Source organism: Microcebus murinus, chromosome 8 (genome assembly GCF_040939455.1).
Source record: "Microcebus murinus isolate Inina chromosome 8, M.murinus_Inina_mat1.0, whole genome shotgun sequence".
Taxonomy (NCBI): Eukaryota; Metazoa; Chordata; class Mammalia; order Primates; family Cheirogaleidae; genus Microcebus; species Microcebus murinus.
Window position 1 is genome coordinate 23,638,844 of NC_134111.1, and position 17,866 is coordinate 23,656,709.

General features: G+C 32.3%; 1 protein-coding gene across 2 annotated transcripts in view; it reads right to left on the reverse strand.

Annotated features, from left to right (window-relative positions):
- The window catches only part of LRP1B (LDL receptor related protein 1B), a 1,745,675-nt gene that overhangs the window by 665,644 nt on the left and 1,062,165 nt on the right, over positions 1 to 17,866 (reverse strand). For both annotated transcript variants that reach the window (XM_020288518.2, XM_076005497.1), the window contains exons 16-17: positions 8,248 to 8,388; positions 4,258 to 4,383 (exon numbers count right to left, since the gene is read on the reverse strand). In XM_020288518.2, coding sequence (XP_020144107.2) covers positions 4,258 to 4,383; positions 8,248 to 8,388 — 267 coding nt within the window. The remainder of the gene's footprint in view (positions 1 to 4,257; positions 4,384 to 8,247; positions 8,389 to 17,866) is intronic.

Below are 17,866 nucleotides of genomic sequence, written 5' to 3' on the forward strand. Positions count from 1 at the left end.
GAATGCTTTCAACTTTTCCCCATTCAATATGATGTTGGCTGTGGGTTTGTTATATGGCTTTTATAAGGTTGAGGTGAACTCCTTCTAAGCCTACTTTGTTGAGGGTTTTTATCATGAAGGGGTGCTGGGTTTTATCGAATGCTTTTTCTACATCTATTGTGATGATCATTTGGTCTTTGTTTTTACTTTTGTTTATATGGTAAATCATATTTATTATTTATATGTTTACATTTATTGTTTATATTATTTATACACTTTTGTTTATATTGTATTTGTTATATTGTATTTGTGAATTGTATATATTAAACCACCCTTGCAAACCTAGGATGAAACCCATTTGATCATAGTGAATTATCTTTTTGATGTGCTGCTAAATTAGCTTTGCTAGTATATTGTTTAGGATTTCTGTATCTATGTTCATAAGAGATATTGGTCTGCAATTTTCTTTTTCTGTTGTTGTTGCTGTTGTGTCCCTTCCTGGCTTTGCTTTCAAGGTGATACTTGTTTTGTAGAATAAATTAGGGAGGATTCCCTCCTTCTTAACATTATGAATAATTTCTGTAGTTTTGGTACCAGTTCTTTGTAGGTCTGGTAGAATTCTACTGTGAATCTATCTGGTCTGGGGCTTTTTTTGTTGTTGTTTGGAAATTTATTTTTTTATTATTACTGCTTCAATCTCTCTGCTCATTTTTAGTCTGTGTAAGATTTAAATTAATTCCTGATTTAGGCTTGAGAGGTTGTGTGTTTCTGGGACTTTATCCATTTCCTCCATGTTTTCTAGTTTGTGTGCATAGGAGTTTTGGTGGTATTCATAAAACCACATGATATTTTGTATTTCTATGGTATAAATTATAATGTCTCCTTTTCATTTCTGATTGAGTTTTTTTTAAATTCTTTCTCTTCTTTTTCTAGTTAATCTGGCTAGTGATCTATCAATTTTGTTTATCTTTTCAAAGAACCAACTTTTTATTTGTTCATCCTTTGTATTGTTTTTTTGGTTTCCATTTCATTTAGTTCTACTTTTATTTGTTTTGTTTTTCTGCCTGTTTGGGTTTGGTTTGCTTTTCTTTGTATAGTTCATTGAGATGTAAGATTAGGTTGTTAATTTGTGATCTTTCTGTCTTTTTGATGTAGGCATTTAAGGCTATGAATTTTCCCCTTAGGAATGCTTTTACTGTATCCCATAGATCCTGATAGCTTGTCTACTTTTTTTTGGTTCAAGGAATCTCTTGATTTTCATCTCAATTTCCTCATGGACCCAAGGATCATTCAGCAGTAGGTTGTTTAATTTCCATGACTTTGTGTTTGAGTGTTTCTCTTGGAATTGATTTCTAGCTTTATTCCACTGTGGTCTGTGAGGACACATGGTATGATTTCAATTTTGTTTTGAATTTGCTGAGACATTTTGTGGCCTAAGAGATGTACAGTCTTGAACAATGTCCCAAGTGCTAATGAGAAGAGTGTATATTCAGTAGTTTTTGAGTAAAATGTTCTGTAAATGTCTGTTAAGTCCACTTGCTCTAGAGTCTCATTTTAATTCAGTATTTCTTTATTGATTATATGCTTCAATGATCTGTCCAGTTCTGTCACTGGGGTGTTGAAGTCCCCAGAAATTACTATGCTATTGTTTATTTCTTTGCTTATATCTAATAGAAAGGAATTTTGCTTAAGCTTTTTATAAGGCTTAGATTGAACATTTGCCTCCTTAAGGAAATCTTCCCAGATAAGTAAAGATTAAATTCCATACTCTTCCTATGTGCTCACATGTGATTAAATTTAGTACTTGGACTATTGCTTTGGAATAGGCTGTTTACATATCTTTTTCCACTCTTCCCTCTTAAGCTTCTTAAAGAAAGATACTGCATATTTTCCTTCATTCTTTCAGCAGTGCCTTGGTAAATAATTAATCAATAGATTCATGAGGGAAATAAATGCCAAAGGAATTAAATTAGAAATTGGTTTCTCATGGGAAAGAATTTTTTTTTTTTTAAGATATAAAATGGTCACAATGCTAATGGCTAAAGGACAGTGGATTGAATTACAAAATAATTCCCCATCGGAAAGTCTTTTTATCTAAGATATATGGCATGTATACACCTATATTTAGAAATGGATAGAAATGATCCAGCTGAGGAAATGGTCTACATGAATTTAATATTTTTTTTCTGGTATGGTAAGCTGTGTGACCTATTTATATATTATTGTAAAATGAAATGAGAGTACATTGTAACATGACCACACACTTCATAGTTTTCAAAGCTAAAAGGCATATTTATTTTTCCTTTTATTCTTTTTATTCAAGGTTTTAAGGTGTCCTGTGACTATAATATCTATCCTAAGTATACTGACAAGAAGATCTAGTACTGAGTGGCAGACTTCAGCTGGCATCACTTAAAGTGGCATTTAAGCGAGCTATGTTTTATTTCCTAGTGGACTATAGTACTTGAGTATCTTAGAAATCTTACTAATTAAGATTGTTTTATTTGCTCTTACACATAAGCATTTCCACTTTGACTACTATAAGTAATTGGCCAATCACAAATGCTTCCTTAAAAATCATGTAGAGGTAAGCATATTTTAAAAATGTAGTAAAAATGAAGAAGACATAATATTATGAATCAAATCAACAATGCCTTCTATTTTAAGGTGAAAGCAGATCTGTTTGTTTAGGATATAATTAAGCATAAGCTTGGAATTGAACCTTAACCTTAAAAGAATAATAATTGGACTGGCTTAAAAAATGCTTCATTATAAATTATAGTGATGTTGCAGGAGCAACTTGAATAAAGTTAAATTGACCACAACTTAATTTCTAGCTAATCTGTAGGATCATGTAGTTTGGCATAAATAGCAATAGCCTTGGAAACAAAACTCATGGGCTGAGATTCCCCTATACTAGAATCTTACCAGTGGTCTAAGTTTAGACAAGTCCCCTCTTCCATTCCCCATCTATAAAATAATGGCCCTGAAGGCCACACCTATGACCAGATGGTCTCTAGAGGTTCCTTTCTCTTAGAAAGTCTTTTGTAAAACAACTTTGTGAGACACACACACAAATCTTTTAAAAACTTCAATTACTCTAAAATATTAGATGAGGTTTTTAATCAAGGGACAACACAATAACTGGCCCATGGATTCTCAGCAAATATATCACTATGGAAAAAGCTGAATATAAGATACAAGTGAGGATTATGGAATGGTAACTCTTCTGTTCTTGCCATTGCTGTTTTTTACGTTTTAAAAAGGTCTTTGGAAATAATTTCTAGGTAATTCATACTCTTACAGTGCTGAAATAAATGCATGAGGAAATTGAGGTGCGGATATGTATAAGTCTAAGTGACAAAACCAATAGTAGAAACCAATCTTCTCGACCTCTGTGTGTTTCCTCTATATGTTGCTCTACAGTATTCACTATCCTTTATAATAATAATTTTTATTTAGTAAGGCTACTTTGATAAAGAGAGAAAGAATTGGTGGTGTGGTTGATATGTTTTGATGTTGTATGTATGCTTTTTAAAAAATCAGTTTTTACTGATCATATCAACATGAGTAATCAAATGTACTACTTTTTCATCATTTAAAGAGAAGCACTAGGCTGCTGCTAGTCAGTATCATTTTTCAACATTTATCCTACTAATAATGACCTTTCTGGCATTCTGTTGTAACCTGTACCACAAGATGTATATTTCCATTCAATGAGAGTCTGGCTAGGGACTCAAAGATTTATTACAATGGGATAGATTATATGGAAATATAAATAGGCTAGTGGTCTTGGGATTTCATGGAAAAGAAAAGAAAAAAAAGCTGCATCATATAAATAATGTGCCATGAACAGAAAACTATTCACAAAGGTATTTCATAGTAGACTAAATAAATTTATAAATCATTTTCTAAGGTAAAAATAAAATAGTCCTCCTTTGTGAGATGACCTATATCACAGCATGCTAACAAACCTCAACCTCCACTGCCAAGTAAGATTTAGCTAGGACAAGTCTTGTACAAGTAGTGTGTTGACAGTCAACCCATATGGATAGATGAAGTGCCAAATTAGTTTGGAAAGCAGAGTCGTGCCCAAGGATTAAATAAAAGATAATTTGTATTCTAGCCTTTGTGCCATCAAACTCTGAATTCATTTACTACTGCAATAATCAGATCATCAGCACTAGGAAAGTTCAGCTTAGTTCAAAGCATTGACCTGCATTTTTATGGAGACAAACTTTGGAGGTGATTTATGTATATATCCAAGGAAACCTTTACCTGTGCAAGTTTGATTGGATTCATCTTCATTACTCCCACAATCATTAGCTCCGTCACAAAGCCATCTCTTGGGGATGCAACGATTACTCTGGCATTTAAACTGATCATCAGGACAACTATGATTGACTGAGATGGAAGGGAAAGCAAGTTTAATTATTTAAAATTGGATAAAGTTATGCATATTTTGAATTATAGTTATAGAAAAGTTACAGTACTTATAGTATAATAAATGCCATAGCATGTCATTCATTATCATATTTTATAAAAATATTAATATTCTAGGCTTTGATAAAACATAACATTTTTATAGAAAACATCAAGTAATTAAATCTCAAATAAAAGAAAATATACTCATTTTTCATGTCTCCACTAAAATCAACTATATTACTATTTGTTTCCTCATCCCTTATCACAGCTGGTGACCCAATTTCAAAATATTTTACAAAAACATTTAAAATTAACCTCAAATTTTAATGGTAAACATAATAAGTATGTATCACAAATAATTTAGTTATATATATTAGGAATACTTATGTTTTAGACCACACAACCACTCAAATATTTCTTAAAATATCAAATAAGCTTACTGTTATTCTGCTTTGACAAATGTTTCTTAGAAACAGAAGGAAACACCCAGAAAAGAAAAGCACATTACTTGTGACCTAGACTTGGTGCTAGATATGAGATCCTGTATAATTTTAATAACAAAAAAGATCATCATCAGTTTTCTTCCCTAGAACAAACAAATAAACATCTAACCACAAAAAAATACTGAAGAAGAGGCAATTCTCCTATGGGAAGCTGTGCACAGCTAAGGATTAAACCTCCAATATCTGAGCACAACAGGGGGGCCATCTTAATGTTAACCTTCTATGATTATTTTTCCTGCATTCTGGAGGCTAAATTCCTAACTGAATTGGCATGCTCTTTGATATTTGTTTCACAATTTCAACATTCTTTTTAAAGTAATTTTCTTTATGCCCAGTGGTAGCACTTCTATATGATAAGAATGAATTTTGGTATTAGTTTTACTGAGAGTTTGAGAAATTGTCATTTTATCATGCTGTTGCATAGCAAATGTGTGCATTTCCCGTTAGTTTCTACAAACACTTTTTCCTTTAGTTTTGATGATAAAGTGGTTTTATCACTTTTTAGAAAGTTTTTATTTATGTAAAGTAAAAAAAAAAACAAATTTGGGGAAAGACTTTACATTCTCTAGCATTTGAGCACAATTTACATTTTCTACTCACTTCAGGGACTTTAGCAGAAATAGCTGCCCCGAGAAATAAATGTTATCTGATATATCTCAAAGGGCCAACATTTTAAGGTACCAAAATTATGCACATTTATTTCAGTGATGCTTATCAAGGACTTTTGTGATTTTCATCAATGAAGTAAAAGGAAATTCAAATGTAGAGTTTTGGTTTGGAGTTGAAACACTGAGGACAGAAGTAGAATGATAACAAAATTCAAGGTCATAGGTTATGAGTATCTAAAATCAAAGATAATCCTCTGAAATTACTTATCTAGTATTGGAATACTAACTATGTCACCCCAGAAGTATAATCATTGTGATGCTGACAAAAGACACCATATTGCTGGAAGGTGGCCAGAGATGTTGAGCTGTTTATTGTCTCACTGATTTAATAATTCATTCTTCCAAGTGTCAGGTGCAGTGCTAGACTCTAAGACTGCAAAGATGCTACAGCATAAGGCATCTTCTCAGGAAGATGTTAATATATTATATGCCCCAAATAAGCAAGTATACAATTGCAATATGATTTGACAACTACTATAATTAAGAAATGTACAGAAGATGAATACTTCAGTCCAATAAAGTTATATTGAGGAGATTTTTTTGGTGATCAAAAAAGACTTCCTAAGGAGGTAATGGTAAACTGTGTTGAATTCTTTAGACCAGGAACAGTCAGTACAGTCACAGAGGAGAAAACCAGAATGACATGTTTTAGAGATCTACTTGTAGTTCAACTTCATAAGGACAAAAAGGGTAAGTGGATGCATGATAGACTAAAGGTTAGAAATGTAAAGACGAGACAGAATAAGAATTACCTTATATATGAGCCAATAGATTTTAAAATTTATCCCTGTTGGTTGTTATGCAGTATGGAAATAACAAGAATTGATTTATTTGATAATCATCATTCTGAAATCAGTGTGGAAAATGCGCTTTAGTTAAAGGTGGAATAGTGTAGGAATGATAGAAAGGCACATATTAAGTTAATCTATGATGAGAGCCTAATTTAGGCAATGAAAATTGAGAGGAAGTAAGATTTAAAAAATAATTATTTAGGAAGTAAAAGAAATAAAATTTACTGATAGAATTGAGTATGAGTTATAAGTGCAATAGAAAGAAGACTAGCAAAAACTCATGGCTCGAGGGATGAAATGGAAAATGATAATAACCAAGAAAAATTACTGATTAGAAACTTTAACATTTATTAACAGCACAAATGCAATACACCCTATACATTCATAGAGAAGATGCGTTTTCTTGTTTAGTTAATAGACAATACAAGTCACACAAATGAAAGCATGGACCTGAAGAACTAATACATAAATATTTGATGAAATATTTGTGCTCTGCTCAGGCACTGGGTTCCTGCAACTACAGAGGAAGCTGGTATGTAGGGAGCATTCATTAAAACCATAAATAATGGTGCTGATTGTGAATTAGAAGGAGTGAGGGAATTAAATTAATCACTAAATAATACATCATTTATGTAAAAAAAGTAGGGAAAAAAACACTCTTTCCCCCTCAATGAAATGCTCTTCTTGCTCTGTAACTTTTGGCTAATTGTGTCAATTTGTACTTAAGATTTTTATTTGTTAGATATTAGTGAGGCTGAAAATAAGAAGCACATAATGTTGAAGTCAGGGCTGATGTCTGGAAACCAGAAAAAAGTAATGCTGTATTTATGCATTAATTATAATTTATGTATTATATTTTAATATATAATTTGAAAATATTTTTTAAAGTCCATATTCTTGGGATTTTTTTCCAAAGCACAAATAGTTGAATATAGATACTCAGACCAATTTTGTAAGTTCTTAACAAAAGACCTTTAAAACTTCATTTTTATATTCTTAATTTAAAAAAATAGAAAATGGAAGACTGTCACTTAGTTCAGTCACTTTAATTTAAAAAAAAAGTCATTAATTAAAAAAAATATTTTTTTAAAACAATGTACCTAGGTCAAATCCAAAGGTACATTTGTCCAATGTATTTTGCTTTATATAAAAATATTTTATATTTTTCAATGCCATTCATCTAGTGACTTTAATCAAATATATTCTCAAAATATTATTTAATATATTATACTTTCCAAATATTTTCCTAACATGTATGTGGGAAATTTCCTTATCCTTACCAGAAACATAAATCTATTCCTATTCTAGCAGATGATAAATAGCTATATAGAAGCCAAAGGGAAAAAAAAAACAAGCCTTTTATTTCTGAGTGTCCCATATGTGTTTCCTACCATGGACTGTGCCAGTGAAGCTAGGTAATGACATGTTCCAGACCCATGTCTGTTTCCTTGGATCTTCTTCAAGGCTCTGATGCCAAGGAGCAGCGGAGTGGATCGTGACCTTCTGTACAAATAATTCTATCTTGAGGGGGTTTAAATTGATTTTCTACATCTTTAAATTAAAAAATCCAAAAGGGTCCCCTATAACAACCTCTGACAGTGGTGTGGCAGTGCTGACACCATACCATAGAAAAGAAAAGATTTTTGGAACAACTAAAATGATAATGTGAAGTAAGAGAAAAGATGTGAAAACCACTGCTTTAAAACTATGCAAAGGAAGCAATCTATGGTCTAATCTTTATGCAAAAGGATAACTTAGAAATAAAACTAAAATCCTATTTGCATCAAAGATATTTTCAGGTTTTGACAAACTGCTTTGATAATCCACATATTCAAAGACTCAGGGAAATGCAGTTTTAAGTTTAATCGAAGGAGAACATACAACAATTTACTGAATCCTCATCACTCCCGTCTAGGCAGTCATCATCTCCATCACATTTCCACCGAGCTTGGATACAGTATCTGTTTTTGCAGCGAAATTCTCCAGCTTTACATATGTGAGGTAATACTTCTCCAGGATTAACTAGAATTAAAACAAACAAATAAACAAAACAACAACAACAAAAACAAGGTATATGAACAATGCTAGCTTATTCAGTTCATTAAAAGTAAATTTTGTGGAGTTTTGTTTATTTGCTTTAGATTCCACATACAAGTGAGATCATGCAGTATGTATCTTTGGTTTATCTCACTGGGCATAATGTCATCCATGTTCATCCAAGTTGTGAAAACGACAAAATTTCCGGGTTTTGTTGTTTGAAGGCTAAATAATATTTCATTACATATGAGGATATATATTTTAAGTCAAATATATAGAGAATAAAACAGTGGTTACTAGGTATTGGGGGTAGAGAGGAAAAAAGGAGATGTTGGCCAAAGGCACAAAGTTGCAGATATGTAGGATGAATAAATCTGCAAATCTAAGGTACAACATAAAGACTATAGTTATAGTATTCTATTGTATACTGGAAGTTTGCTGAGAGTAGATTTTAGGTGTTCTTACCATACACATGAAATGGTAATTATAAGAAATCATGGATATATTAATTTGCTTGACTTTAGTAACCATTTCACTATGTATATCAAAATATCATGTCGTACACATTAAGTATACACAAAAAATTATAATATCCCAAAATTTAGCATACTTTATATCCAAAAATAGGATACCCACATAAAACTTACAAAATAGTTTTCATAACATTAAATAAAATTTAATAATTTAACACACAGAAAGATAAAGAAGTAAATTTTGTTATAACAAAATATAACAAAATATTCTCATTTCACTTTATGGAAAAATACCACAACAACATTTCATTGACTGTCACTTCTGAGAATGAGAAAATTTTAAGTTTTTCTGACATAATTATTATACTATGTGAAAAGTGATCATATAAAGTGAGTCACTATTGTCACACTCAACTAAAACAGAGCCGAAAAGCCAAGGGGGAAAGAGTTCAGGGCACATAACTTGCCTCGAGATATAATTCTCTGCAAACTTGGCTGCTGAAACTGTTGTAACATGAAAAAGTTTTATCCAATAGCTATTGAAACAATCTACCATGACTCAAAGGCTAGTTTTACCATCGTCACTCACCAGTTTGCCAGCTCTCCCAAACCTTACTAGTGCCAATAAACTTTGTGGCAAAACAATACACATTTTTCCTTTTTATAACACATCCAACCTCCTCTTTGTCCTTTGGATATACCAAAGACCACCTGGTCTGTGTGTATATCCTGAATTACAATTATTACTTCACAAGTAAAACATTTTAAACATAAAGATTTGTCTCTATGTTTTATTTGATTTTAACAACTAATATTTTGAAAGATTTATTTTAAACAACTGTCACTAAAATAACGACATCAACAACAATAATACAATACCACTTTTTATTTATAGTTTGTAGTTTTGCCTTTCAAAGGGCTTTCATTCATAATCTTACGTGACCATTATTATAAACTATGAGGTAGGTATGGCAAAGACTTTTACTACCCTCATCTTATTTTTAAGTACACCAAGAATTAATCAAAGTGAAAAGACAATGCAATAGCACACATCTTTGATGGTTATATTTACTTTGCTGTTCTGCAAAAGGGAGAAAACTTAAGGTCTAGTTGAGGATTTTAGAAAATATTATGTCATTCAAAGCTATCTCTTTATGTATCAGGATTTTGTGGAGTGTTATTTTCTCCATATATTCTATGCTTTCTAATCAAATGTTAGGAATTCAGTTAAGCAGGACTTATTTACAAATTGAATGTGTTACTATTCTTCTGTTCTCTTTGAGTAGATTAGAGTCTAGAAAGAGCAAAGAATATGTGACAATGGTTAAAGTAAATTATTTTTTTTTCATGGACTCTAAACGACCTTGAATTATCTCAAGCTGGTTTATTGCTAGGAGAAATAAAAGATAATCCTTCCATTCCTGTTCTAGTGGTTTTAAATTTTACTTTGGATAAGTGGTTTGGGCTGAAGAACTGTCATAAAATGTTTGTACATTCCAATAATAAGTGATACCAAAAAGAACATATGTGACATTTCCATAACTGCTTGCATAGGGCTCCTTGAATCTTTGTTTCTTCCCTACAGCAAAGAATGGAAGAGGGAACGTGACTCTGGAGCCATGCCTGCAGGAAACTGCTTTAGAGAGTCAAGCAGCAAGGCACCAGGCATGTGAGTTTGTGGGGCTGGAAAATAAAAGCTACCACAGTAGACGTAGACTCTTATTTAAGGCCCAAAAGAATCACTATGGTGAATGAAATATTCAATTAGAACAAAGGTAAACTTGTTTCTTTGGGCCCCTCCCAGTTAAGCCAAGACCAGATACATGGGCTGACAATAATATTTCCTCCCTGTTTAATCTTTCTCAGTAACAAAACACTGAAGCAGCAATTTCTCCATGATGCCATTTCTCTAAGATCACTTGAAAATAAGAAACCGTATGTGTGCGCGTGCACGCACACGCAAAAATATAAACACAAAGAGAAGAGGTCATTTGGTCTCCTATTCAAACCTAAGAAACCTTTTACAGCAGCAACTGGGAGTAGGATTGAAATCATAACAAAGTAGAAGTGCACTCTGGGATTGTCTAACTATCTCTAGGATCAAACTTTGCTCTCAAAATCTCCAGAATTGACTACCAATAACAAGCAAATATTTCTTATTTTGAGTTTGAAGTCTAATCAGACTCTAAGATCTTAGATGATGGTATTTTTTTTCTTCTTTAGAATCCATATATTGCCCAGCCTATACGTAGGCACTTAGTGAAGAGTAGTTTGATTAATTTCAACTTTATAATTATTAAGCCTAATAGTCAACAGTCTATCATATTTTTTTTAAAAAATGCAGTCACACGAAGAACCTGACTTAAGATATAATCAGCTTCCTCCTCAATTTAAAGTTCAGCTTTAAGATTTTCTGCAGTGTCTCTAAGTTGACCTCAAAGAAATATTAATAGTAAGAAAATTCCATTGTTTTGTAGCTTAAGAATTTTGAAACACAAAAAATCTTTTGTTCTAGTCTAATAATAGTCCCATTAATTTAAAAAGCTTGGCCTTCACATGGTCATTTGAGCAAGTATGTCAACCCAGTTTTCCTGTATACAAAAAGAAAATTATTGTTGCTTCTGAATAATCACATCTACATTAAAGAATAGCAAGACTTCCAGGGAAAAGCCAACTACCTGAGACAATTGATATTATTAAACTAAGTATTCATTAAAATAATCAAATTAAGATAATTTAAATCTACTTAGACTTCAAATGTTTTTCAAGCAATATGTAGGTCATTAAGTAATCAGTGCAGATGCGCAGAATGTCCAAACTGGTTTTAAACACGGATTCAAATATAAATGTATAGTCAGTTACTTTTAAAGGATTCTTGTATTAACAAAGATGGCAATCTTCAAAATAACATGAAAACAGTGTCAAATGTTTCATTTTCATTTTTCTTAACAGGTTATGCATAATTACTTGAAAACCAGTAGAGTTAACCTACTGAGATAATTTCATCTTTTCATATTTTCTGCTTCTGATATTGGTCTATATCAATGTTATTAATGTATATCAATATCACTGATAATAGCAGTGAGTCATTGTCTTCTCCTGTAATAACACACCATAATGAAACGTATGTAAATGTCTTTGACTTCTAAATTTTTTTCTGCAATTATTCTAAGCCTCATAACATGTTAGATGGGAGGCATTTCTCCATGGCATTTCTTCATATCTTTTATCAGCTTTTGCTCTACATTCTTTTTTTCCACGGATGCTTATATAGCTAAACAGCCTTGAAAGATAGAGATAGTGCTTCCTTCTGTGTCAGAGAACAGGGTTTTTTTTGTTTGTTTTGGTTTTTTGACCAGGATAGTAAACATGTCTCCCTCTAGGGCAAACACTGGGAAGATTTTCTAGCAGACACCTTAAAAGATTGGGGATTTCTGCCTGACAAAGATGATCAAGGGAAAAAATATATAAACAAACAAACAAACAAACAAACAAAAAAGATTGGGGGTTTCCTAAGTTCAGGGTTCTTTAGTTGTGATACAGACTCACTGTATTTACACCATTGCCTCCATATGAATTAGGTTTGGGGTGAAGAAGAAGCAATGCAAACATGAAAATTATACTGCCTGCTGTGTATGAGTGATAAAATCCTTTGTGTCTGATCCAGGAACTTTGTATCTTCTTTCAAAATCCATGAATCTCTGGCAGGCTATCATGTGAATTTGCAACCAGGGACCTCAGATCCTTCATCATCATTCTTGACATAATAGTAAAGGTTTGGGGATTGTTGTTTTTGTTTTTTGTCATTTTTGTTTATTTTTTAGATTATGATCTCCAAAGTCTCCCAGGAAATAAGGGACATCACTACTTAATTCTAGCACTAACCTGATCCTTCCAGATGTAATCAATAGTTATGTCACAAAGAAACCACATTATCATTGATAACTATCAAGTTTGTTCAGGATTCCTGATGAGAGAAGTCAGGTTACTTTTGAGTTAAACATGTTCATTATCAGGGAAACATTTAATGTGATATGTGATAATCTGGATAAGATGGCATCTTAGAAGTTCAAAATGCATGGTCTTTTCCCCAGCATTGACCTAGCAAGGTGGAACTGAATGGAAAAGTCATGTATCATAACACTCCAGCCAATCGGCAATATATCAACTTTGCTAAGACTTACAAAGATGATGAAGCAAGGATATTTAGCATCACATAAGAGAGGAAATAGCTCCTCTAAATATTAAGATTAATATTCTTTGTATACTTTGCAAAAATCTCTGTAAAGGATTTATTTTGTAATTACTTCTCACAAATCTGATGTCTCCACTAGAAGAGTCTCTTCGATGTAGAAAGGACAATGTCACATGTGGAAAAGCACAATGCCTAGAACAGAACTGGACATAGAGTTTATGCTCAAAATTATTTGTTGCCTGACTTACTGGAATTAACAGAAAGATCACTGTTATTGTAGTGAGAGATTCTATCTCTGGGGACAGTATAAATCTTTCAGGAAAACAATCTCATTTCAACTGGTTCATCAACTTATTCTCTCCTCTCAACACCCAAAAACATGGATGAAGTTAGTTTAATTTAAGAGAAAAAAAAAAAAAATATATATATATATATATATATAGAGAGAGAGAGAGAGAGAAAGGAGAGAAAGCTTTCCTCCAAACTTAGAAAAAGTAAATATATAGTTAAAGCTTGATGTATGCCATTTTGTTCCAATGCTTAATGTGACTGAATCTATATAGTACTTGGGTGTTTGAGCACAGCTATAAATTGCTTTTAGTATGTCATCTACTTCTAGAATTGCAAGCTTTGCTTTGGAGTTATGTTTCAATGCAAATTTGAAAACTAATACAAAACCTGTAATTCCACTACCAAGACAACTTCTAGTAAAAATTTTACAACATGACCTCATCAGTAAGAAATTGAGAAAGTGATAAGTAATCCTTTAATATAGCCAGAATCAAAAATAAAATAACAGGCCTGGTGTGGTGGTTCATGCCTGTAATCTCGGCACTTATGGAGGCCAAGGTGGGAGAATTGCTTGAGCCCAGGATTTCAAGACTAGCCTGGGCAACATAGTAAGATCCTGTCTCTACAAAAAACTAATAGAATAAAATAACATGAATCATGACATGCTTGACATGGAACTGCTAGTTGTTATACATCCTGTAGTACCTGCTATTAGAGCAATGAAATCCAGAGGCCTGTGTATGACTCTCCAAGTTACTACAAAGGGAAATATGAATTCTAGAATTATTTTTATTTGGTAAAAGCTGTCATGGTCACTGCTAGAGCTAACGTCAGGTCATAATGAAGTGAAGGACAAACCTTATGAATAAACTGTTTTGTTGTATTTTATTTTATTTTTGAATCATCTCAGATTTGCATCTCAGCTCAGCAACTAGACTCAATACATATTCCTGACCTTAGTTTAATAAGCTGTGTTGTGTATGAATGAGTGCTTGTGATTCTAACTTTACTTTTCCTCTTTTCAAATTCATTGTAGTGATCTATTCTAAACAAATATCCTCCTTCAATTGATATTTTTCTGTTAACTTTATCAAAATTATGATAACTCAGTTAAAAAAGCATTAGTCTGAGTGCAAAAAATAAAACCTCCCTTCCTTCATGTCTAACATTATGATATATTTATTGTTCTAACTATTTCTTCTGTGTATTCATTTTGAGATTATAGAATCTCCTATTACCTCTTTATTTGAGCAGGGAGAGAGAAGAACCAAATAGAAAAGTTGAATGACTTTAGGATGTTGTTTGTTGGATTCCTTTATATAAGTTCACCTACACAGGAAGACAGTGTGAAAAATGCTGCTGTGGGTTTTGATTTTTCTCCTTTAGATCACAGAAGGATGACCTTTCATTAGATAGAAAGGTCTTCTGAGCAGCCAACCTAAGTAGTACATAATCTTCTGTGAGTTCCTTTGCACAGAAGGCCATAAATATTCATCTGGATAGGGCTTCTAAACATTTTACTGCCTTAAACTTTTTACTACACATTAGATTGCATATATCCTAGAACATAAGGCTTGTCACAACTGAGCAGATAAATGGTTCAGCATAGTGAAGGACTGTTTCTGACAGAGGAATATATCTGATGTTCCAGAAGGTGATAAAGGTCACAGAGTACCACTGACACATAATTGTGCAATGCTATCCCTTGGATAACCAATATTTTTGCAATGTTCTAGTTGCTCTCCTGTGAGTAAGGCACATTGTAAAGTTCTGTCTTTTCTTTCAGGCCACTAAAGAAACATTTAAAGAATTACTATTTCATTACATTAGACAAAGTAATCCCACTTTTTAAAATTTTTTAAATAGTGACTTAATTTTTTGGGAGCCTAATTTACTTTTCTGGGATCATTCATGTCTTCAATTATTGATTTTGTATATTGTGATTTTCCCCACAAAGGTGTAAAAAGAAATATAAAATTTACTTGATAATTATTCTCAGGTGCAGTAAGTTTCAACTTACTAAGCTACACACCAGACATCTTTTCTAGTTGTGAGAGGATTTGGCCATGGGAGACTAGATTCATAAGGACAAAGAGTCCAGCCTACACTCATTTTTCATTCCTTCCAAGCAAGGTATTAGAATCCAACCTTAATCAATCATGTAGCATGCCAATATTTTTCTGCTGGGTGCATGTCTTTTCTGGCATAGTCTTATGTTGCAAGTTCATTAAGAAACAATCTTTGTTTTAGTTTGGCCTAACTACCTGCCAATGAGTTTTTGTTCATTTGATGTCAATTCAAAGAGGATGACAGAAACCAGGAAGACCATGTCACAATGGCTGTAACATCGTTTTACTTGTTAGACTACACAGTTAATTCAGTTTGTTAGAATAGGAGATTAGGAGATAGGGCTGAGACTGGAAATAGGAGCTTGAAGATTTAATGCAGGTGTTAAAGTAACCCTTAGGCAGAAGCTAACTAGAGATCCTGATAACCTCAGGCAAGAATCAGCTTCAACCAGCTTGTCAGCTATGTCTGTCACCTTACTGCTAACTTTGTCTAATTACAATATCATTTACATTGCAGTTTTAAAATTTCTCCACTCTTGAAATGCCCATGCTAATTCCAAGACAACCATATAAAGTAAAAAGAAATGGTAGGGAACCCAATTCTAGGAATTACTACCCCAAATCCTAGTAAAAACTAACCCCTTGACCTTGAATATTTCTCCCCTCAATTAGTAAGATTTCAGAAAAACAAAAACCACTTGCTCTTTCTTGAGCCTTCCCACTCTCTCCTGTGAGAGTGTACTTTCATTTTCAATAAAAAAAGTTGTCGCTTGCCTTATGTGGTGCATCCTGAAATTCTTTTCCTGATGATCACTAAGAACTTGGAAAAAACCTCCATTTGGAGGCTGCTAACAAGTTGACTCCAGTTCACATGACTATAATCTAGTATGAACTAAATCAGAAGCTCAGAATAATCAGCAGGAATGAGAGGTTAATGGCACAATAATATTTGTTTTGCACTTTGATACTCTGGAACCATGAAGTCCATTTATAGTTGTCCTGTACTTTACTTTCCTGGTCCACAAACTATGGCTAATTTATCTTTGAAAAACCTTTACCATTAAATAAAAAGGAACTGAAATAATTACTACAATAAACTTTGAGGGGTTTTTGTGCAAGAAATGCGTTACTATATCATTCTTCTTGATTCCCATTACATTTGAAAAGAACCTAGGCAAGTTGCATGTTATATTAGAAGATAGAATAGAATGTTTACACAACCAAAATCTCTAAGAAGAGCTCATTTGTTTTGTTGATTTAACCTTGTTTAGTGTAATAAGTATAAATAAAATCTTCTTTTTTTCCAATTATCTCATTATTTCATTGGAGTTACCTCATTTCAGAATTATAGATATTAGAAAGAGACCAAAAGTCTCAGAAAAATTTCAGAGACCAACAGTCTCAGAAAAATTTCCTCTAACTTTCACCAGGTTATACAATCATGATATATATACAATCATGATAAAATACATCCTAACATCAACTTTGTAATCAATATTGCATATAGTATTTTCTTATAAGCAAAAGTCCCCTAATTTTTATTTGTACAGATATATCCAAAGATAGCCTGAGTTATTTAAAAATAAACACTTCTTATATTCATGCTAGTTTTTTTTCCATAATTAAGCTTCAGTCTGAATCATTCTAAGTGCTACTGGAGTATGTGATCAGCTAGAGTTCCTTTCAAAATATTTGTGTCTCTGGCTTCTAAGAAATTATTGAACATGTTTTATTGTTGTTTGGTTTGGCAGTTATGGCAAGAGAGAAACTACATAAGGTAGAGTGATGAATGAAAGGTCAGAGATATAAAACAGAGAGAGCTTGGTAGTCACTGTTGGGGAAATACTATATTGTTTGGAAATAATAATAAGAAAAAATATGTACATGTTCAGTAAAGACTCAACTATCCTTTTTAAAAAATATTTTCTATCCATAGTTGATTGAATCTACAGATACAGAACCCATAAATACAAAGGGCCCAATGTATTCTATATTTTCTTCTTAAAGAATTTATCCCAAAATATAGTCCCTCTATCCTACACATTTGTGAAAATTAAGAAATAAACAATGAAGTATTAAAAGTTTGAGAACTAAGAAATACAACTAGCAAAAATCTTAAAAAATTATAGAATACTGTACAATTGAATAACAAACTAACCATAAATGTCAAAAATATTTTTATAAAGAAGGGACTTACTTTTCAATGATTCAAAATAATATTCTTAGTCAGAAATCCTAAGTTATAATAAGAAGAAGTGATATTGCGGAAGATGAGAGTAGCAGAAAGAAAGCTAAAGTTCTCATCTCTAATAGTTAGAGTTCAAAATATTATAATAGTAACAGAATTTACAACTGAGGGTATTATTCCAAATACCTAAAGGAGATGTAGTGCAAATTGAACATGGGCTATATGGTAAAATATAGAAGAAATCATA